The sequence below is a fragment of the Ochotona princeps genome, chromosome 2, assembly GCF_030435755.1.
Source record: "Ochotona princeps isolate mOchPri1 chromosome 2, mOchPri1.hap1, whole genome shotgun sequence".
Classification (NCBI taxonomy): domain Eukaryota; kingdom Metazoa; phylum Chordata; class Mammalia; order Lagomorpha; family Ochotonidae; genus Ochotona; species Ochotona princeps.
The window spans coordinates 87695260-87718494 of NC_080833.1; the positions used below are offsets into that span (position 1 = coordinate 87695260).

General features: G+C 34.1%; 1 protein-coding gene across 2 annotated transcripts in view; it reads right to left on the reverse strand.

The window, feature by feature from the left end:
- Nucleotides 1-23235, reverse strand: part of COL11A1 (collagen type XI alpha 1 chain) — a 187183-nt gene that overhangs the window by 141146 nt on the left and 22802 nt on the right. For both annotated transcript variants that reach the window (XM_058659710.1, XM_058659707.1), the window contains exons 2-4: nucleotides 22970-23137; nucleotides 18066-18279; nucleotides 13354-13516 (exon numbers count right to left, since the gene is read on the reverse strand). In XM_058659710.1, the coding sequence (XP_058515693.1) occupies nucleotides 13354-13516; nucleotides 18066-18279; nucleotides 22970-23137 (545 nt within the window). The remainder of the gene's footprint in view (nucleotides 1-13353; nucleotides 13517-18065; nucleotides 18280-22969; nucleotides 23138-23235) is intronic.

Genomic DNA, 23235 nt, shown 5'->3' on the forward strand with positions numbered 1-23235 from the left:
AAAAGTTACTTTTGATATCAAGTTTAAATAATCAGTTACATGAATATTTTAAAAAATGCTTTTACTGTGTCACTAAAAAAGTTCAAGAGTTCTACAACTAGTTCTTTAATAATAAGCTACATTCTTCTGTATTTTGCTAACAATAACAAAGGAAAAATATTAAGACTTTTTTTTGTTTTTTCATCTACTGTTTAGTTCAGATTAATATAAAATAACCAAAAGATTAATATAAAATAACCCAAAGAATATGCTTGGTTCCTTATGGATTTATTAAAAATCTGTTATATAAAAATTTAAAATACAGATCTAAGAACAACTAGATGGCTCTCAAATTATAAGAGAGCTCTCAATTCAAATTTAAATATTTAAAATATATATAATATTATTTCTATGTGACCCTTCCCACAAATACATCTTCTACTACATATTACAAAAGACTACTTTCTAAAACAGTGTAATTCAAAATAACTTTTGAGAATTGAAAAAAAGGATATTTTAGATTTTACTTCTGAAAGTTAGCTTGATGGAACCAGTGTTTTAGTGCAGCAAGTTAAACTTTTGCTGAAAGTTGTGTGCCAAAAGAGAGCTCTTCATCCCAACATTTCACTCCCAAAATAGCTGCGACAATCAGAGCTATACCAACTTGTTAGCTCCATCACATGGCAATTTTAGTTGTATTTGTATACTTAAAGGACAAGTTCACATAACTAAAATTAGCAAAAATTCATCTGCATCATGTGTAACCTTCATTTTAACACAAAGGTAACAATAGAAATTGACATTTACTTTACATTTCATAGCTTTTAATTTGGCAATAAATTTTAAACTTATTATTTAATTGATTTTTTTCTTTGTAATATGAATATACTATAGATTGTTTTGCCATGTTATTATGAATTTAATACTGAATTTCCACTCATCACATCCAAAAAATATTTGGATATCAATTCTTTATGAAACAATTTTTACTATCATTCCCCTTTTTTTCATGCTACCTATTCTTAGCTCTTTTATAGGAATGTCTTTCAGAGAATGAAAATAAATAATGGGCAGTAACATTTTGTATATTTACTACTCCAATTCTAGATAAAATCATACTATCCCAAAATAACAAATCCTTCCTTAGTTCACTGTTGCCCTCTTCCACCATGTAACAACGAATCATTTTTCCTTCAGTAAATTGAAGTTTCATTAAATGAAAGTTTGTAATTTTATGAAATTTGTGTCTAAGAGGATTTTAAAAGTATGCAAGTATAAAGTGATCGGCACATATTTTGTCACTTTAACCTTGAAAATGAAAATGTTTTCTTAGAGTCATATTTAAAAGTTTCTGTACAGAATAGTGCTATCCTGTACATTGAACATGCAACATCCATCAAACAATAAAAGATGTTCAACGTGGTCAAACTACAAAATCATAATTCACCATTAAAATGCCCTCATCTCTAAAACCATCATCATAGCATTCTTCCTTTCTACAACTCAGAAAGACCTCTAAAAGAATATAAATTTGAGAAAACTGTAGATGTACGATTCTACAACTACAATTCCATCTTCTATACATTTTGTGCACAAGCATATGCAAATGAAGCTCAAGTATTCAAACACACACTGCCCATTTCACTTTCTAGGACAGTACGGAAGGCAGAGGTTATAGTCTGGGTTCCTCTTTCTAACCACTTTATATACCTAGTTTAATGCACTGGAGAGGAGACCTCCTGAGGACACGGACTTACTGGTTCTGATTGAGGTTTCCACAGTTCCTAGACTAAAACGCACATGGTGCATACTCAGAAACTGTCTAATGACTGGATATCCAAGCAAAGAATTTATACACCTTCAAAGATACTATTTCAAAAACAAAGGATAATATTCCAATACCTATAGATTAAGAATTTCCAGCTGCCTAAGTTGCCTCATACCTAGGTAAGGGTTACATTGCTGCCAGAACAACAATCAATAACTGGATGACATCCTCAACCTGGTTCTTGCAAACTCTATGTTGACTATACCAGTCTGCTAGCAATTGTCTAATCTTTGTCATTAAACCTGAAAGACATTGATTTTTAGAAGAAGAGACCAAAAAATCCAGAGTTGGTCCCAGGGTGGGCCATTCCAGTAGTGCAGCACACTATCAGCAAGGCACCTGGCTGAGAACAGGCAGGCCACAGAACCCACACATAAAGTACTAAAGCGGGCCAGTCCTGCAACACACTACTGCTCTAGTGTTAGAATAGTAAACTAGGTAGGGGCTTGATGGATTCTAGTGAGTTGCACTGGTGGCACACCAATTTGATAAGGCCAGGTTCAGGAGGGACCCCAATGATGGGTTTTGCTATCCCCAAGAAGTTCTGGTTTTCATGTGCAGTTGGTTCAGACATGAAAGAATCTCCAACTTCAGGAACTAGAGCCTCACGTGTGTATCCTGGTATCAGAGCACACAGTGCATACTGTGTCACCTCCTATGCTATCTCCTGTGCAGGGCATAGCATCATGCACAGGTGCCCACAAATAATGAAACACCTTGCTCCTAGGAACCATTCAAGAACCTTGAATGCCGATTCAAATGATGTAAAATGCCACTGATACTTTGGAGTGGAGATGATGTAGAGTCACAGCCATTTGCACAAGCTAGAATTTCTCTATCTTGTGAGATTGAACCACTAGATGAGATAGAAGGCATTTCCATACCGGATACATGCAAGACCTATGCTCCTGTTGGCAGCAAGAAGTTACAGATGATGACATGAATCTACATCCTGCAAAAAATCCTTAAGAATAAGAGTCAGAAATCTCTGAAGGGGAAATGACGTAGGACAGGTAAAGAGTTAGCTTAGAGTCATACATTGGAAGCCTTACCTTCCCCATACTATGCAATACTGTATGCATAACCTGTCAATCAAATGTCTCCTTTCCAAGGATGCACTGCCCCTCACCCAGGACCTCTATGTTTTATCATGTAACTATCCTCTTTCTAGGCGCAACAGAAGCCAGGCAATGGGGAGAAGTACTGTCTCTCTTCCCACAGACACAAGATAAAAGTAGAAATATCTTTCTCCCATCATTCACAGTCCAGTCCACTGTATCCCTGAACACAGCTCATGTGTGCCTGTGATTTCCTCACCTTTTAAATAAATGTTAAAAGAAAGACAGTAAGTGTTGTCTTCCTACACTAAAACCAAAAAGGGGGAATCTCTCTCTTGTTTTGTATTTTCTCAAGAGTGCTAAGAAAAAATATGGATTGAAGATGCTTTTAAAATTTTAAATTATGCATAAATGTAATAATTTTTATTATAATTCTAAGTGCAATGAGCCAATAGACAATTTGAAGAGAGTTTTAGAAGACGTGTATGTCACCACAGTAACATTTAAGGAATATTGCTGGGGAATTCATTTACAACTGTTCCAAAAGTAAGTCTCAAAAACTTCAGTTTCAGGAAACTTAAAGTTATTATTCTAGAAGCCAAGCTCATCAAGAGGGAAAAAGTAGTGTCAGTGAGAGAGAGAGAGATATTAGCTAGATTAGCTAAGCAGCCTGGCATGTGATACTGAAAACAACGAAGTTCTATACTATTTCCACAAGATAACTCCTGGCCACTGAAACTTCTAGATACACTACATGTTATACTTTCATTGGAAAACGTGGCAATCTTGGTAAAGGTTTTAACTGCTTCTCCTGAAATAAGTGTGACATTAAATTTTAAACATAGTATAAAATTCTAACCTAACAATTATTATGATAATATTGGAAAACGTATGCTTTCTGTACATCTAGACTTCTGTGTTTCAGTGCTTGACATTGGTCACATTTGAAAAAAAAATCATGAAGTTAATGATCTTTTTTTATTTTCTTATGGTGGTAAAAGAAAGCTGCCCCAATTCCCTGAATTTTAATGACACTGAAAATGAATTAGAGATTGTATATGAAACATAATTCAAAAGAAAGAATTATGGAAATTACAAAGTCACAGACATATCACAAGGAGTCCCAGAAGCAACTTTGGGAAACCAGTTTTAAGAATATGAGCTACGTTATAGTAAGAGAGGTTGCACATCATCAGGAATAAGGATAGGAGCAGCACTTGTGGTTCAGCTCACAGAAGACCCAGCAGATCACTAAAAGGAACTGAACTGATACTTTGACGTGCAAAGGCACACTGAACGATTGTAAGCAAGGGCATGACAGTGCTTTATCATTCATTCATTCAGCAAAGTGACAATTTTTCAGAAATGGGTTTGCTTTACTAGACTTATTTCTTAGAGCACATACTAAGAAATGAGGGAGACAGAAGAAGTAAGATCAATAAAAAAATTCTCTAAATTATCCAACAGATAATATCAGCAGTTACATAAGCAGGCAATATTTAGCTGACGATAATTAGATACCTGTTGTAACAATTAAATAAAAATAAACTCTATCATACCCTAAATAGGCAAAATTTTTAAAATGTACTTAATATTTTCAATAATCTGTGAAATTCTTATACTTCATGAACTAATACTGATTTCAATAATCTGTGAAATTCTTATACTTTATGAACTAATAATAATTTCACATTAACTCTATTTATTTTAAAAAGAAACTCAAGAAGTATATGTCAAATTGAATTGTTTGCACTAAAGATGCCTCTGTACATACTTAAGATCGGTAGAAAGTTTCCCTGTGATAGTGAATAGCAACTGTGTAAACAAATTGTTATCTAACCTAAGAATATATTCTTGAAACAAGTGACCAAGTATCAACCAATCATAGCACCTTTATCCAATCTATGAGTACCCACCTCACTGTCCCCACCCAAGTCATTTAAGAAACAAATCTGCAGAAACTTTGTGTGACTTACTGATTGAAATTCAATACCCTCAGCATGATATAAATTGCAAGCAAATATTACACACTGAACCGAATCATCTGAAAGTGCCTTGAAATCACAATAGCATTCATAAAACTGCTATGGTTTATTCCCAACTTTGCATGTGTTCTCATATTCAAAGTTCCTATTTAATTTTTGGTGTCATTGACACACCCTTTCATTTTTCCTTGAAAATGTCATGCATTTATTACAAAATATGATCATATTTATTATAATTACTTATGCCTCTATATTGCTTATTTAAAAACAATATTTGTAATATATTCATTCTCCTGCAACAGAGAATTACCAACCAGTTAACTAATTAATGAAGCGCCTCACTTCCATATGACATATATCATCTATATAGCACCACCCTCTCTAGACATTGGTGTCTCTAACTGTAAGCTAACCCTATTTCTAGGTCATGCATCAATTCATGTATTTATGTATTTAATCTTCATTGAACACTCTACAAAATGTTGTGTGTGATGCTGCACCTGAATAACTAAACTTAAAAATATTATTCATCTATTTACTTGAATGGAAGACTCAATAAGAGAGAAATTCAATGTAAGGGTTCATTCTCTAGTATTCCTATAAGGCTGGGGCAGCCAAGGCTCGGATTTGTGAACTCAATCCAGCCCTCATGGCAGAGCTTCACCTGCTGCTTTCCAGGGTATATATGCCTTTCCAATAAAAACTAAATAAATAGAACAAGATAAAAAATGCAATCCAACTATATATACCCTGAAAACCTGAAGTTTACTCTAAAATCTGTAAAAAAAAAAAAAAAGTTCACTCCAGGTTTTCAACTTAACTAAACATTTGAAAATCAGTTTAACAATATCTTACATACAGATTTAAAAAGTAACATCATATAAACAGAAACAAAGAAATACTGACAACATCCTATACCCATGCATGCAAAGTTCTAAGCAAATTAGCAATAGAAACCAACTTAAACTTTTTAAGGAGCAATTTTACATCATATGGCAATGGTTAGAAATTCAATGTTTTCCTTCTAAGTTTTAAAACAGGAAATTACCTCCTCTCCTAGTATTACTTTTCAATAACATATTGGAAGTTCTACTAGAAAAGAAAAAGGAGTGAAAGTGATAGAGATTGGAACTGAAAAAATTGCACTGACTTTGTTCACAATAATATGATGATCTCTGTACAAAACACAAAAGAACTGGCAAAAATAATCCTGAAACTTATAAGCAGTAAGTGCAATATCAGAGGTTAAAAGGTTACAAGGTTTACATAAACAGTTCAATTACTTTTCTATGTAATAGTCATAAAAATTATAGTTTGAAATTAAAAAGAATGTAATTTTTTATATCCATTTGCATTTTACTTTTAAGATATATATTTAGAAAGCCTTTTAAGACATATTATAGAAAGAACAGATTTTGTGTATTTCACAGATACCTATGTCAAAAGATAAACATAATTCTCTGCCTCCCATCCTCCATCCTTCAATCATCCTTCTCCTTCCTATTTTTCAGTAATTTTCATAAAAATATAATTTCAATCAACTTTCTATATAACCCAGGCTTACTGCACAACCAACCATAATATTCAACAAATAAAGAGTAGAAAAATCCGGGTTCCAATCTAAACAGTGTAATACATATGTATGAATCTAACAACATATATAAAATGTACACAAAGAAAATTGCAGAACTCTGGTGAAATATAACAGAGAAAAATAAGTAGAAAAAAATCCCTTGTTTATGAATAGGAAGATGCAATATTATTGAAAAAGCAGTTTTCCTGAACTTGACCTGTAAACTCAAGAAAATTCCATTCAAAAGTCCAGCAAATTATTTTATGAACACTGACAGATTCTAAAATTTATGTTTAAAAGAGAGCTTGATTAGCAAACCAACTCAGTATTAAAGAGCAAAGCAAAGGAGTGGCATTTCCTTACTTCAAGACCTTGTATAATGTTGCAGTAGTCAATACATAGTGGCAAAGGCAAGAATCAGTTAGCTCCTACTGAACAGAGTGTACAGAAACAAATCTACATAAAAACAGCTCAGTGATCACTGACAAAGGAGACAACATATTGCAGTGTAGCAAATACAATCTTTCCAACTAACAGTGCTCAAAGAGCAAGACATTCATAGAAAAAATTATAATCTAGGTGTGTTTTTCATAACAATTGGCTGTATTAATCAGAAATATATAATCATAAAGCACAAAATTATAAAACTCCCACAAGACAGCCTAAGTAAGTCTAGATTATCTTTGGTATGATGAAAACTTTTCTGACTCACTACTAAAGTAAGTTCTGTGAAAAAATAAATGATAATCTGAGCTGCATTCTACAAAAGATAATAACAAAACATGAGAAAAATACAGATCAGGAAGAGGTACTGCACATGACAAACAACTATTATCAAAATCATACCAAAGTTCTCGATGTTCAACAAGCAAAGAATAATCTAATTTAAATATGTACAAAAATTCTGAATGCACACTTTACCAAATAGAAAGCAGGCATATGAAAATATGTTGAACATTATATGTCATTAGGAAATTAGGCATTAATGCAACAATGACCACCATGGTCCAATCCAAACAATAACAATAATTGATGGCCAAATTGTGAAGTAAAGAAACGTGTTCGCTACTGAATGGTAAATGCGAAACTATTTGGGAAGTAGTAAGCAGTTTCTTACAAAACTAAACACACTCAAAAGTAGCCACATTTTGGAAACTTATTCAAATGATTTGAAAAACTTTCCACACAAAAACCTGGATATAATTTTAGAGCAGTCTTATTCATGTTTTCCAAAACTAGGAAGTAGTCACAATGCCCTTCTCTACGTAAATCTAAAAACAAACTCTGGTATATACCAGCAATCTTTTAGATTCAGGATACAAACTACATGACTGGAATTATATGCATTCTGGAAAAGCCAAAACTCCAAGACAGTAAGTGATCAGCTGACAGAGAATTAACAGGGGATCATAAGAAGTACAGCTGAAACACAAAGGGTTTTTAGGGCAACTGAACTATTTTAAAATATACCAAAAATGGCAGAGTATGTCATTACACAATTGTCCAAACCCACAGCATGTACAACATCAAGAATGAAGTACACTATAAACTTTGGATTTTTATCGAAAATGATGTCAACAGATTCATCAGTAGAGACAAATTCCTGCTAGGATGTGTGTTGTTTTGATACTTGTGAAGCAAGATAGTGGAGAAGGCAAGACAGTGAGGAAGGACTCGTATTTGGAGGCAAAGTGGTGGAGAGGAGTATGTCAGAAGTTTCAAATTTTTATTCAGTTTTACATTGGATATATACCATCTCTAAAAACATTTCTTTCTATCCACAACAGAAAAAAACACCATAAGCGTATGCCAATCCTGGGATGATGTAGACATCATCAGACTCAAGGAGTCTTCTGCTTCTCCAATATGTAAGAACCATGATGGCCAGTGATTTCCTGGGGCGACTTGGGTAGAGGAATTCCAGACCTGGGCCAAATATACCTGCCATTTTCATAAAACCCCACAACAACTGAAGCCCACCAGACCATCATAAATTCCCTAAACAGCATAACATCACTGACCAAGCAAAGGCAGGTCATGAGATTCACTGGCCAAACAGGAACTGGAACATGAGCTGAAGATCTACCTCTCGGCATCAATTTTGATACAAAAAAAAACCTTCTCCCATAACTTCTCAGGGAGCCCAGGAAATTAAACAACAGTTGCCTTTCATCTTGCTCTGCATTTTACAAAAACAAACAAACAAAAAACAACAACGAACAATTATTTTCTCCCTACTGCCTGAATGATCAGCTTCCTGTGCACTGGCAATGCAGACCCAGCTTGGGGGCTCTACAGCAATGCCCCCAACCAGTTTGGTGTGTTAGTCATCAACAGTGCTTCCTCATCAAACTAAACATCAAGTAAAAGAAAAAAATATTGATAGCAGCTAGACAGTAGTATGCAAATTACAGGAAAATAATTTGAATATAAAATTTGCTAAAGAACATGTCTCAGAATTCTAAGATAATAAAATGTTCAATTCAGTCTTATACATTCTGAATAGAATGTGAAAACCATTCTCATAAATAAGAAAACTAGGAGAACATATTAGTAATAAATCTATTCTACAAAGAATGCTAAAACCTACCTATTGGGAAATTATGTCCCAGGAAAAGCTGGAGTTTAGAAAATGAAAAAAGTAGTTTGGAAAGAGGTAAATTAATTTTTCTTAATACCTTCAAACTATTTTTGACTGTTTAAAGTATAATATGTAATTAATATAAAATACAAATCTATATATATCCAGTAAGTATTACAAGTATACTTAAAAGAGAGCTGGTGTATACTCTCTCTATATATATATATATATATACACACATGTGTATATAATACATATATTGTAACATATAATATATAATGTGCATGTATTTTATATAACATATATATTATATTATATGTTGTATATTATATGTTATAGATTGTGATATATGACTATGTGTTACATAATATATAATATGATATACATACTATATTATACATAGTGTATATGTGTGCATATAGTGTGTATATATATTTGTGTGATATATGATATACAATAATATAAGAATATATACTATATAATGCATATATGCATATGTATGTATGTATATATAGTGTATATATGATATATGTGATATATAATAATATAATATAATATAAGGATATATATAATACATATATACATATATGCATACATGTGTATGTATAATACACATAGAGAAGATATTTTATATATACATATTTATTTATTACATGACATAATAAAAAAAATCTCAGAAAACTTCAGCATATATTTTGTGGTTCTTAAAGAATTTCCCCAAGAAATAACAAAAAATTACAATGAATGAAATAAGATGCAATACTAAAGCACATGCAATTAGGATCCCATCATCAAAGCAACAAAACTTTCAATGGAGAAAATGAATAAAGGATCAGAAACAGCACAAAACAAAATAATACAGAAGATCTAAGTCCAATAAAATCAATGATAAACCAGCAACACTTAATTTATGTCACATAATTGAAGACAGATATTAGGAAAGGAAATTAGAAATTAAAATGCTAAAATATGCTGGCTCCAATCAGCACAAATACAGGACAAAGACACAGACAGCTGAAAGCAAGTGAGCAGAAAATAAATTCATCCCCGAACAGTAATTTAAGGAAAAAGGGCTGGGCTTTCAAATATTAGGTAAATAAAATACAAGACAAAGAATGTTATAAAAGAGAAACACTGACAATGGACTATTCCAAGCAGAAAAGAATAACAGTTATCAGTGCCATTGTACTAAGAGTTTATAGAGCAATGATTGGCAACATGAACAGACAATTATAATATTATGATACAAGATTATAATACTCCTCAACGACTCATAGATTAAAAAAAAGAAATAAAAAATCAAGTTGACACACAATAGTTTCACAATTCAGTCCTTTTTTTTTTAGATTTATTATTTATTTTTATTGGAAAGCCAGATATACAGAGAGGAGGAGAGACAGAGAGGAGATCTTCTGTCCGATGATTCACTCCCTAAGCAGCCACAATGGCTGGAGCTGAGCCAATCCAAAGCCAAGAACCAGGAGCTTTTCTGGGTCTCCCACATGGGTCCCAAGGCTTAGGGCTTTGGACCGTCCTTGACTGCTTTCCCAGGTCACAAGCAGAGAGCTGGATAGGAAGTAGGGCCACCGGGATTAGAACCGGTGCCCAAAAGGGATCCTGGTGCGTGCAAGGCGAGGACTATAACCACTATGCTATTGCGCCGGGCCCACAATTCAGTCTTTTTAAAGACATGTGCTATGTTTGCACATACAGAACATATGCCAGATCATAAAACAAATCTCAAATACAAATTTATGTGAGATTCTCAGATGAAGCACCTGGTTTCTGGCTTCTACCTGATGTGGCCACCGGGGATTAAACCAGCAAATGGAAGATATTCTCTCTCCACCCCGCCCCGCTCTTCATTTCAGGTAAGTAAAGCAAATCTTTTCAAACCTAAGTATAATAAATCCTCTAAAAAGAAAACTTGAGCTCCCACCCGACATTCAAGAAACACCATCAATAATCCATGAAAACTTCTAGAAAGTAGTGGGAGATTAGTGCTCACATCAGGTTATGAGACCACCATAATGTTAATACCAAAGAGCAACAACAACAACAACAAAAAGAGAATAATGAATCATGTCTTAATAGCTCATGAATACAACTAAAATTTCAAATATTATCATCAAACTTAATCCAGCACTATAAACAGAATACTATACATCATGACAAAGTAGGGGTTACTAAGGAATGAAAAGTAGCTTTTGGGGGTTGGCATTGTGTTGCCAGTGGTAAAGTTGAGTTTACAAATCCAACATTCTGTATCAGAATACAATTCTGAATACTTTCTTCTCTGCTTCTGATGGAGCTTACTGTTAATGTGTCTAGGAAAACAGCAAGGAATGATGGCACAAAAATCAGAGCCCCTGCAACCTGTGTGGGACACCAGGAGAGAGTCCTTGGCGGCTATCTTCAACGTCACAACCATTAGGATGTGAACCAGCAGATGGAATGTGTATCTATCTCTACCTCCACTCTTTGTCACTCTGCTTTTCAAACAAATAATAAATCTTTCTAAGAGCAGTTTCGAAACCCTTGCAACAAATCAACGTACTTTAACATACTAACATCAAAACCTGATCATTTCAACGGATGCATGGACAAATTTTTTTTCACACTTCTAATATGTACTTGTGGTTTGGAAAATTGCCAACAGGAAAGGTATGGAGTTCAAAATGGAATTGCTTGTGTCAGATCTACACAAATTTAAAACAATGAAGGTTGAAATCAGTTAAGGGGAATATTCTAATGAATGAATATATAGGAGAGTCCCTGAGAATCGTAACCATCACAATGTTACAAAAGAACTTCTGCAAGAACACCCGGCCAGCAACTATCTATTCAACCTTGAGTTCGTGGTGTCCTTATTATTAATCACTGTGCCAAGATTTTTGTTTGGAAATACTATATTAATCCTACTCATTTATAACTCTAGAATCATTATCCTGTTACCCTAACCTCTTTGAATATGCTTAGATTCAGCTTTCTAGAACTAAATTATAGCTTTGCTATAGTTAAATGAATATCCTAATTCTTCGCTCAACTCTTGCACAACAGAAAATTTGTTTTGGTGAAAGAATTTAAAATCCATTCAAGTTTTTACATAGCACACCATATGTGGACTTTCTGAAACCTATCTATTGTGATAATTAAAAATTATGATTGAAATAACAAGGCTCAGAAAACTTAAGTCACATGGCAAAAATACATGATTAATATAAGATTTTTCCTAATTAAGAGATTTCAGATGTGCTCATATCAAAGATAAATAAGTAATATTTATCTAGATTTTACCATATTTTAGCATGTGCATTTACTATCATGCAGTTGCAATTATTGTAATAAATTGGCTTATCTGATAGAATGCTACTATTACATACTACTAGAATAAGTCTATCTTTTAATTCAGTATGACATAGAGAATTAGAATATTTTATATAGAATCAAAGCATTAGGTACACACTGGTTAGGAAAAAATTGTAAACAAATACTCCAAATATACGTAAATATATATATATATGTGTGTGTGTACCTCAAATATTTGACTTGAAAATGTTATACATATCTAAGAATAACAATGTAATACTTTAGCTGACAATCTATGTACCATTATTGTTACAAAATATATGCTATCTTCCTATATGTTTATATATGTATACATACATTTACACAGAAAAATATATGAATTTTCACACATCAGTAATATATAGAAAAATTCATATGTGAATCATCCCAATGTTACACAACTACTTTTTTTTTTTTTGATTCTGAAAAATAAATGGCTTAGAAATTGCACTTAAAACAATCACCAGTGCATATGAGATCAGGTCTATTTGGATCTATCTAAAAATGAATGATTGAATCAAAGTCAGTGGTCAAAGGATTAAAATTGCGATGATGATAATTAGTGAAATACTATTGCAAGGAAGTTTCTTGTCATGCAGTTCACCTTATTAAATAAAAATTGATTTAAAACATGGTTCATCTTTTGTAATACTAAGCTCTGTTTTAACTTAAAAATATTCATACTATATGAAATTGACATTTCTTTAAAACAATTTTCCAGACAAGGTAATGAAACAAAATATTCTTTTTTACAAAGGAAAAAAAGGTATTAACAGTAAAGTTGTTTATCCTTCCCAAGAGAATAGTATGCTTGTGTTCAAATCAGCCAGTCTCTGTGAAGGTATCCCAGGTGTTACAGTCACCTTTGTCTAACCATTCTTTGGCTGAACAATAGAAAACATCACCACCAAAGCCACAGAGGAAGAAAATAGGTCACCTTTTAGAGTGTTTAACTTCAGCTAATTTAATAATATTCTGCTTAAAGTTTGGTGCATTTTTACCTCAAAAACTTCTTCATCCAAAATCCTTGTTCCAAAAACGGTGATTCCATTGGTATCAACAATTGCCCTTTCACTTCTATCAAGTGGTTTTGTAGTTTTCTTCTTACAATCAACTATCATTGTCACAGTTTTCTTCTCCACACTGATTGCTACCCGATGCCACCTTAAAAAAAAAAGGCCAATTCCTTTGTAAGTTTCAAAGATACTGCAAACCAATGCTTAAATTTAAAATATTGTGAGTTTTAACTTGCAAAAAGTGAACTGACATTGTACAAGTAGGCTCTTATAAACCGTCAACCAGCAGATGGAGTACACTTTTACTGTGCAGTGTGAGGGACTCAAAGGGATTCAGCAGTTTAAGATATACAGCAGGATTAGCTTTCCATGCTGATAAGGAAATGCCCATCCTTTACTTGACTTTATGCTGTAGCAACAAAAGCTTAATCACACTGGATCCTGATGAGGGTATCTGATAGAGATGAGCAGGGAGTATGTGGTAAGTAATAGTTTCTATGTATGTAAATGCTTTCTTCCAAAGTGCATGACCACTTTAAAGAGTTCTCCAGCGATCCACTGATAGAGACTAATAGGGAATGACTGCTGACTGAATGGCTGCTTCATCTGGAGCAACTGAACATTCTAATTGTTAGAGACAATGTGCTACTCTGTCTTTATTCACATTCAGTTCAAGTGATTTTTCTTTTTCCACTTTAATTTCAAGACAGTTATAGATCACTACTGTGGGCCGAATCCAAGATTGAGACACAATATCTCTCCTTCACTCCAGGGTTGGCAAGAAGCAGGAACACTGAAAGTAGAGTCAACTCAACTCATTCTGCAGCTAATACGCCAGCTAATTCAGAGCAGTGATGACAGGCCTAGGGGCGGAGACATGGCTAGCCCTTTGGAAATATGCATACTTAGCCATACCATAAAACACTTGGTTTTATTAACTATATCTGGTACTAACATAAACTATTAAGAGATGGTCATTTGGATTCTGCAAGCCACTCTGGCTTATATTTTATTTTTTTTCCAAATGAAAATCACTAGATTAATATTCCAGAAGTAGTTAAAATGAGATCCATAAAATACAGCACCAAAAAAGTTGAAGGATCCTTTCTTAAATGTCTATTTCATGGTGCTTGGCATGGTCACTGATGAGGATCAAGTATATTTCCATAAACTTGATCATTGGTCTTTCCACCAGCACTGATGAGACTCAAATAAATTTCCATATACACTTTCCACTAGCACATTCAACTAGGGTAGGCAATTGCTTTGTTTGAGTCTAGTAAAGATTTATGTAACAAGTCATCTAACACAGTGAGAATAAAATTTACATATACTTATGCCAAGAAGCCTTGGGTCTTAATTTAAACCATGCCTAGTGTGGCAGCTGTGTGATTTTCATTAGCAGAAATTTAAAACAATTTCGATTAAAGCTGATTATAACTGTAATCTTAGTATTTCATCAAATTAATGTAAGCTGTAACAATAATGATATGCTATCATCATGATATCATAGATAATGTTTAAAATTCCAAATTAAATTAACTTTGAAGTGATTCTTAATTATTCCCATGCTCACCTACTGCACAGCATTGCTGGAAAATTCTATCCATTCATATAAAGTATAAATAGAATCAAATGCACCTAAACCTACTCCTGGTAGCCATTTCTCTTTGCATTAACATTCCTAACTGCTCTTTTCTACCCTTGGGTGACCAGAGTGACTTTTTGACATTATCAGTTATATTAAGTTTTTGTCTTGCTAAAAATACATACATACATACACACATATATACAATAAGAGATGAAGTCCTACTTTGCCTTTCAGGGTCACTGCTGGCCATCTATGATTTCATTTCAGACATTTTGCATCTGGCTTACAGGATCCAATCCTGAAAGTTCCAAATATATCTGTTTCATCCTGCAATGAATGCTGTTCTACCTATTCACAAAATGATCAGCCTTTTGCATTTCATTTTTTGTCAGTTGTCTATCCTCTCTAACAAGTTTAAGTTCTAGGAATGGGCAGGGAGTTGAGGGGGACACAATTCACCTTGGATTGTTCACTTGATGCAACTTCCATGCACTATGCTAGTGGCCAAGTGCCATGAATATATAGCTATTTATGGAATAAATATCATGATTACTCTTAAAAAATCAAGTTTGTGTGAATATAACTTAGTGTGGCCAGAAAAAATACCTGCTAGTTCTGTTGCAAATACACTCCTTTGTCAAACAATTTTAAGTACATATCAAACACATTTGTAGGAATGATATACTACAATAGATTTAGTGACTTTGTAATAATTAAACATAAATCCCAGCAGTGAATTTGATCAATAGCTTAACAGAAAGCAAAGCTCTTGATGGGAGAAATGTTATCAAAAAAATAGAATTTCTGGCTCTTGGTTTTAGCTTGGCCAAGCACCAAATTTTGAGATCATTCAGCAAAAAAAACTAATGGGTGTAAGTTACCTTTCTCTGTCTCTTACTCATTATCATTCTGCCTTTCAAATAAATAAAATAAATGCTTTAAAAAAAGACCCCTACAGCACCAAGTTAGTACTAATGACAATTATTTACTGCATATTTTTGTTTCACAGCACTGATAAAATTACCCATTTATTTGTCAAAAAAAAAAAAAAAGCTAACAATCAGTAGGGAAAAAAGCAAATTTTTCTTACATATCTTTTTTTGCAAATAAATTGTTAATTCCAGTTTAGCTCAACAAGAGGCACATTTTCACAATCTCAAGTTAATAGAGTAATGCATAAAAAGTATTTAATGAATTATTACTGAAAGAATACATTAATGAAAAGCTAAATAAATATTCTGCATAAATTTCATTCAACAAATTGTTGAATTATTGAGATACACTGCAGTATATGTCTCTACTTCTGAAAAAAAGATGGACTCCCAATGAAACAGTTACATATACATTGATGCTAGAGTGCTGGACTTCATGCCATTCTCTGTACCTACAATTGTCAGGATATACTAAAATAGCAGAATGATGGACTTGTGACTGTTACTGAAGGACTATACTATTCTTACAATGTAGGGGAGAACAGAAGAGTGAGAACAGAATGGAAGGGCACAGAAGGGGAAATCCCTGAGTCTAAGGTACTGCATCATGAAAAATAAAGAATTAAGAAAAATAAAATTGTAGAAAATTCAATAGAAGTAGTTATAAAATGCTTAGAATATGGCATATGTCAAATATCATGTAAAAATGCCTATGTTCACCTAAATTAAAATTGGTAATATATAAGTTTAATCTCTGCTGAAAAAGCAACTAAAGGTTTCCAATGTCTTTTTTTAAAGATATATTTATCTTTATTTGAAGGGCAGATTTATAGAAGGGACAGAAGGATCTTCCATCTGATGATTCACTCCCCAGATGGCTGCAATTGCTAGAGATGAGCTGATCCAAAGCCAGGAGCCAGGAGCTGTTTTTGAGTCTCCCACGTGGATGAAGGGGTCCAAGCATGTATGCCATCCTCCTCTGCTTTCACAAATCCTATGCAGGGAGCTGGATGGAAAGTGGAACAGCCAGGACATGAAATGGTGCCATATGGGATAATGGCACTTGCCATGGGATGATTGGCCAACTGAGCCATCACACTGAACTCAACAACTTCCAGTTTCTCTCAAAATAGAAGCCAAAGAGCTGATCACCTTGTGTGATACCTTACACTATCTGACCTCCCAGTGGTGTCTCCGTCCCTGTCATCTGGCTGTTCACTGGTATACTGGTGATATCTGATGTTGCTTCTAATAATTCAGAAAAACACCCTGAAATCAGAGATTCAGCAATCTCTCCCGTACTGCCCTCCTAGAACAGTAAGTTTATCACGTTCATCATGGTGTGAATTTTACCGTGTTGATATGTCACTGATGAAGACTAAGTATGTTTCCACATACATTTAACCTTTGGGCTTTTTTTACCAGTACATTCAACTAGAATAAGCATCTGTTTTGAGTCTGGTGCTTCCATGGTGCAATGGTTAGCACTCTGGACTCTGATTTGAGTCTGGCAAAGATTTATAATGAAAAGCTACTTAATACAGTGAAAGTGAAATTAATATATACTCCAAGCCAAAGAGCCTATCTTTTTAAATTAAATTTTTAAAATTCAATTTTAGAGAGGAGTGCCCATCTGCTGATTCAATCCCTAAAATCCTATATGGTTGGACTTTGACCAAATTAGGAACACTGATCTCAATCCAGGTCTTCCCTGTGAGTGGCAAGGAACCAACTACTAAAAGGATCATCTGCTGCCTCTTAGTTCTGCCAAGAAAGATGCTAGAATAAAGAGCAGAGCCAGGAATTAGACCCAGTCACTCAAGCAGCAATTTAACCACAAAGCCAAACTCAGCCCCTACATATCACTCCTGAGGGAAATTGTCTCTGCTCTCAAATCTTAAACCTTTTGATTTACTCTCTTTTTCTCCCACTTTTACCTTACATAATATTTATTAATAGGTAAAAACTCTATTTCATGGTTTCCCTGCTCAGAATACAAACTACGAAAAGTAATATATTTTAATCCATCATACATTTCTTTATCACAAGTCTCTCTACAGTGAATTACCCACAAACCAGAGGGGGGGAAAAAACTACATCATGTTTTATAAACATTTCTTGAATAACTGAATGAAAGAATTGCTTCAGCATAATTTGAACACATTGCTACTTACTTCCCATCAGCAATGTTAACAGTTCTGAAGAGAGGATAGTCTTCGGGGGCAGGTTTTCCAGTGTGGTCTTCATACAAAAACACAGGTGATCTCCCAACCTCAACGCCAATTTGTTGAATGCCATGTTCATTATATATAGATAAAAGGAAAGACTGAATTCCTTTCTTAGGTTTTACTGTAAACAATATTGAAAAGTCTTCAGGAAAACTTCCACCTGAGAAGAGAAAGACAAAGAGTTAGAAATTCTGAATTTCCAATTATTCCTATATCCACATCATATTTTTGAGCTTTCTCTGGAGCCCTAGCAACTCACCTATGTTTAAATCAACACACAGTAGGGTTTGTTATAACTGCTTTAAGTTTTCCTTGTAATGCTAATTCAAGTTATACTCCAAATTTAAAGCCAGTGAGCTAAGACAAAATTATTACATGAAATTTAGTTAAAACATATAAAACAAGATCTAGATGTCAATAAGGTTTCAAAACAATGCTTGAAGCACTACCTTATAAACCTTGTCATTTTCAGGGCTTGTCTACTCTAATAACAGATTTTATAAAGGTATCCCTGGTGTCATCCCTTCAAAAGATGAGAAATTTTGGGCCTGACATGGTGGCCTAGAGGCTAAAGTCCTCACCTTGAATAAACCAGGATTCCATATGGGCGCCATTTCTAATCCCAGCAGCTCCACTCCCATCCAGCTCCCTGCTTGTGGCCTGGGAAAGCAGTTGAGGACAGCACAAAGCCTTGGGACCCTGCACCTGTGTGGGAGACCTGGAAGAGGCTCCTGGTTCCCCGCTTCAGATCGGCACAGCTCTGGCCGTTGTGGCCACTTGGGGAGTGAATCAATGGATGGAAGATCTTCCTCTCTGTCTCTCTTCCTCTCTGTATATCTGACTTTGCAATAAAAATAAATAAATCTTTAAAAAAAGAGTTCAGAAATTTTATACCAACTTTTACCATGTGATAGTTAGATTAATAAAAAGAATGGCATTATAAATCATTGTGATTAGGTATTGAGGTGTCTTGGTTTCATTCAAGAAAGAGAAATATTTTTTCCCATCACCTCTCACAATAATATCCTAAGTGTCCAACATTATATCTGAGCTACAAAGATAATAGATAAGCATTTGCTAAGCAAATGAATCAATTAAACTAATAATATTATCTCAGCAGGCAATAACCACTCGTCTTTTTACTAAAAGATGCATGTTAATACTAAAAATACAAATTAAGAATCTTAAGTGATTATAGCTTAAAATGCTTTTGCATCCTTTGTTTTGTGTGTATATATATACAAAATTATGTGTTAACTGAATAATAACCATAAATCACTTTGAGTATAGAAGGTCCAGTCAAAAAATTTAAAATGGGTCTTACAGATTAATAAATGCTGCATACCTAAATAAATTTGATGCAAAAAAAGTGCATTAAGTTTTTTATTTTGTTTTCATTTTTTTCAAAGATTTATTATTATTGGAAAGCCGAATATACAGAGAGGAGGAGAGACAGAGAGGAAGATCTTCCATCTGATGTTTCACTCCCCAAGTGAGCCGCAACAGGCCGTTGCGCGACGATCCGATGCCGGGAACCAGGAACCTCCTCTGGGTCTCCCAAGCGGGTGCAGGGTCCCAAGGCTTTGGGCCGTCCTCGACTGCTTTCCCAGGCCACAAGCAGGGAGCTGGATGGGAAGTGGAGCTGCCAGGATTAGAACCGGCATCCAGATAGGATCCAGGCGCGCTCAAGGCGAGGACTTTAGCCACTAGGCCACGCCGCCGGGCCCTGTTTTCATTTTTTTAAGTGTGGTTAATATTGTTACATATAAGTTATATTTTCCTTCAATTAAAGTACTTTTCTGATGTAGCTTACTAGTCAACAGAATTTTAATCTGGGAAGAAAACTCATTTTATGTGGTGGAAGGGCACACTTTAGTCTAAAAAAGGATTAGGATTGTCTGTAAGCTTCAAACCCTTCACCACCTCTGGAATTTTAGGATTTTTTCTGTCATATTATTATTATTATTATCATATTAGTATTATCATTTTATGATACGATTCAATAGACCCTGGGATTTCTCCAACTCCCTCCCCTTGTCTCCCTCTACCCCACTGAATTCTCCCATATCATTACAACAGCATAATTCCTCATAGTCAGTCAGAAGTCCATCGTTGTGGGCATGGACAATGTCAGAAAGCCCAGCATCCCATTGTCAAGGCACATTTAACACTTTCACTGGGAGTTCATCCTTGATCCAGAAGTAGAGATGCACACTGCACCATGTGCTCACTTCTGTACATGTCAGTCTCTAATACACAGTCACTATAAATCCCCCCAAGTGAAAAGCCACAAAACAAAACTCCTAAATAGTGGCTTGAATTTCTGCTACTCTAACTGCAATGATGATATAAGACAATGTACACAGTTTCTCATAGCACATCTGTCCCATGGCAAGTACAGATAGAATCTGTAGATCGTAGCTTCTGTTTAATTCCTCTGAACATTTTAGCACAATCATACAAATATTTTCATTATACATACATTTTCATTCCGCCAGAATATTAGAGTGACTGTACCTAACTGACCATCCCTCTTATCTCAATGATTGTAGACTGTACTACGACTCTGTCTTGCTTTATTCATAAGAAGGAATGTTGCTTTTCTGTCTTCATATAGGGCTAAAAGCATATTCCAAGTACACTTTTCAAATCTATGTCCACTGATTTTATTACTGGTTGTCTTCACTATCTGCATATTGTATCATATTGTAATTACTAATTTTTATTAATTATTCATTTACAAAGCTGAGAAGAAGACTCTTAGAATCACTTTTCTGAGGGAAAAAATGAGACATCTAATACAGATAATCCTTATGTGAAATAGTAATGAAAATAATATGCTTAAGATACACGCTTTGTTTGATGAGGGGTGAAAACTTTGAGAACGCATAATCCTATTAACTGGAATGGAAGATCCTAGAGGCATACAACGTATCCTTTCTACATGAGTAAAGCTACAGAAATAATCAATTAATCAAATCAAGCACCTGTCACATTGAAAGGCAGAATAAACTGATTCCAAAATGAGCCAAATTAGAAAAAATAAAAATTTGGAGGTTTTTTATTTCTAATATTTTTGTCTATTTTTATATTTATTCTCTTAAAAATCATCATTCTTTTATCTACTAGGAATGTATTTGAAAAATGCATCTGAATGTAAACAAAAGGAAAACATTTTTAACTTTTATTATGCAGATTTTGAAAATTTTACCTAAGAATATGTTACACATTTAGTATTTTAACTTTATTTTAAATCTAGAGAAAATGTGAATTATATTTTTCATATCTATGTTAATACTTTGGTTCATAAAATATTATTGCCAAACAGAAAATATAATGGGATAATCAATGAAAGATCAAATAAACATGTTTTCAAAATACTTTAAAATTCCTTCTATGAAAAATATACTGCATTACTCTGTAAGTTTTTCTTTGCATAATTGTTTTTTCTTTTGTTAAAAAACAGACTGACACTAAAATAAGAAATTCCAATCCCTACAGGAGAAGGTATAGATTGTCTTGCAAAGAATTCCATGACAAATTGCTGGTAAGGGGAATTCAAAATAGCAAAAAGGAACACTTGATGATATATAACATTGGAGTGGACCAAACTTGAAGTAAAATGTGTACTTTTCCCCATTGCATCAGTTAAGCAAGATAGTGTCTCTGAAACTCCATTTCTTCTGTTAGGTGAGGATGAAGACATCCAGTTTATATGTATAAAGACAAATAATTGGGGCCCGGCGGCGTGGTCTAGCGGCTAAAGTCCTCGCCTTGAAAGCCCCGGGATCCCATATGGGCGCTGGTTCTAATCCCGGAAGCTCCACTTCCCATCCAGCTCCCTGCTTGTGGCCTGGGAAAGCAGTTGAGGACGGCCCAATGCTTTGGGACACTGCACCCGCGTGGGAGACCCGGAAAAGGTTCCAGGTTCCCGGCATCGGCCCGTTGCGGCTCACTTGGGGAGTGAATCATCGGACGGAAGATCTTCCTCTCTGTCTATCCTCCTCTCTGTATATCTGGCTGTAATAAAATGAATAAATCTTTAAAAAAAAAAAAAAGACAAATAATTGGCATGCAGCTGCATGCGGGAAAGTACACCTAACAAACTCCCTGCATAGAAAACGTGATGTTCACCACTGAGCTCCTTCAGTCCATGTTATCATTATCACCACATAACTGGTGTTATTAGCTTAAGCTCTGCTTTCATGGAAAAAAAAAAAGAAAACAGTCCAAATATTCTTCAATACCAATACAAAAACAAGCCAGTTGAAGTCAATATACACTCTGTTCTCAGTAATCCTAATAACTGTGAAATATACTAACTTAATTTTTCAGGTAAGAACAGCAACCAAAAATAATGTGTAATTAATATCTACAAAATAACCACTTCTGTCAACAGAAAAATTTACACAAATTGGAAAAAAAATAAGTCCTAAATATGAATAAATCTGCAACCTCATTAAGTAAATCTAAAGAGTAAGTCAGGATGAATTTTCCTATAATCCTTTTCCCCAGGGAATGAGTTTTACATACAAAAAATGGGCAAGACATACAATGGCCTTTCAAATTATGTTGTGCTGAGCTCAAATAATGAATTATTAAATATTCCAATGAATATGTTTTTGTGATTGCACTTTTTAGATTGTGATTATATTATTATTGATTTTTATTACATCACTTTTGTGAGCACAGTACTTAATGCCTGGTACATGAAATAACTGTATTTTAGCTTATTGTTATATATTAGATATCATAATAAAAGCAAATATTAATATTTAGCCATGAGAGACATGTAGCGTTAGCATCAACAACAGTAGTAATATGCTGTAATAAGAACAAAGTTAGCACACCTGGAAATAACTGCTTTGTTGGGGCACTGAGTTGTGCTTGTTTCGAAACTCTATAAGCAGCATCTGATCCTCTAGAATCTTTTCTGTTTGTGCATAATCCTGTTGTTTTTGATATTCCTTCTGGAGAATTATGAAAATCTAATGCTTTTAGTACATCAACTGGAGCACCTGAAAAACAAGAAAAATATAATTTAACAAATAAAAATGAATGTTTTAAACAGAGAAACTGTATATCATTCCAGTCCTCAGATCTATTTATCATTTGC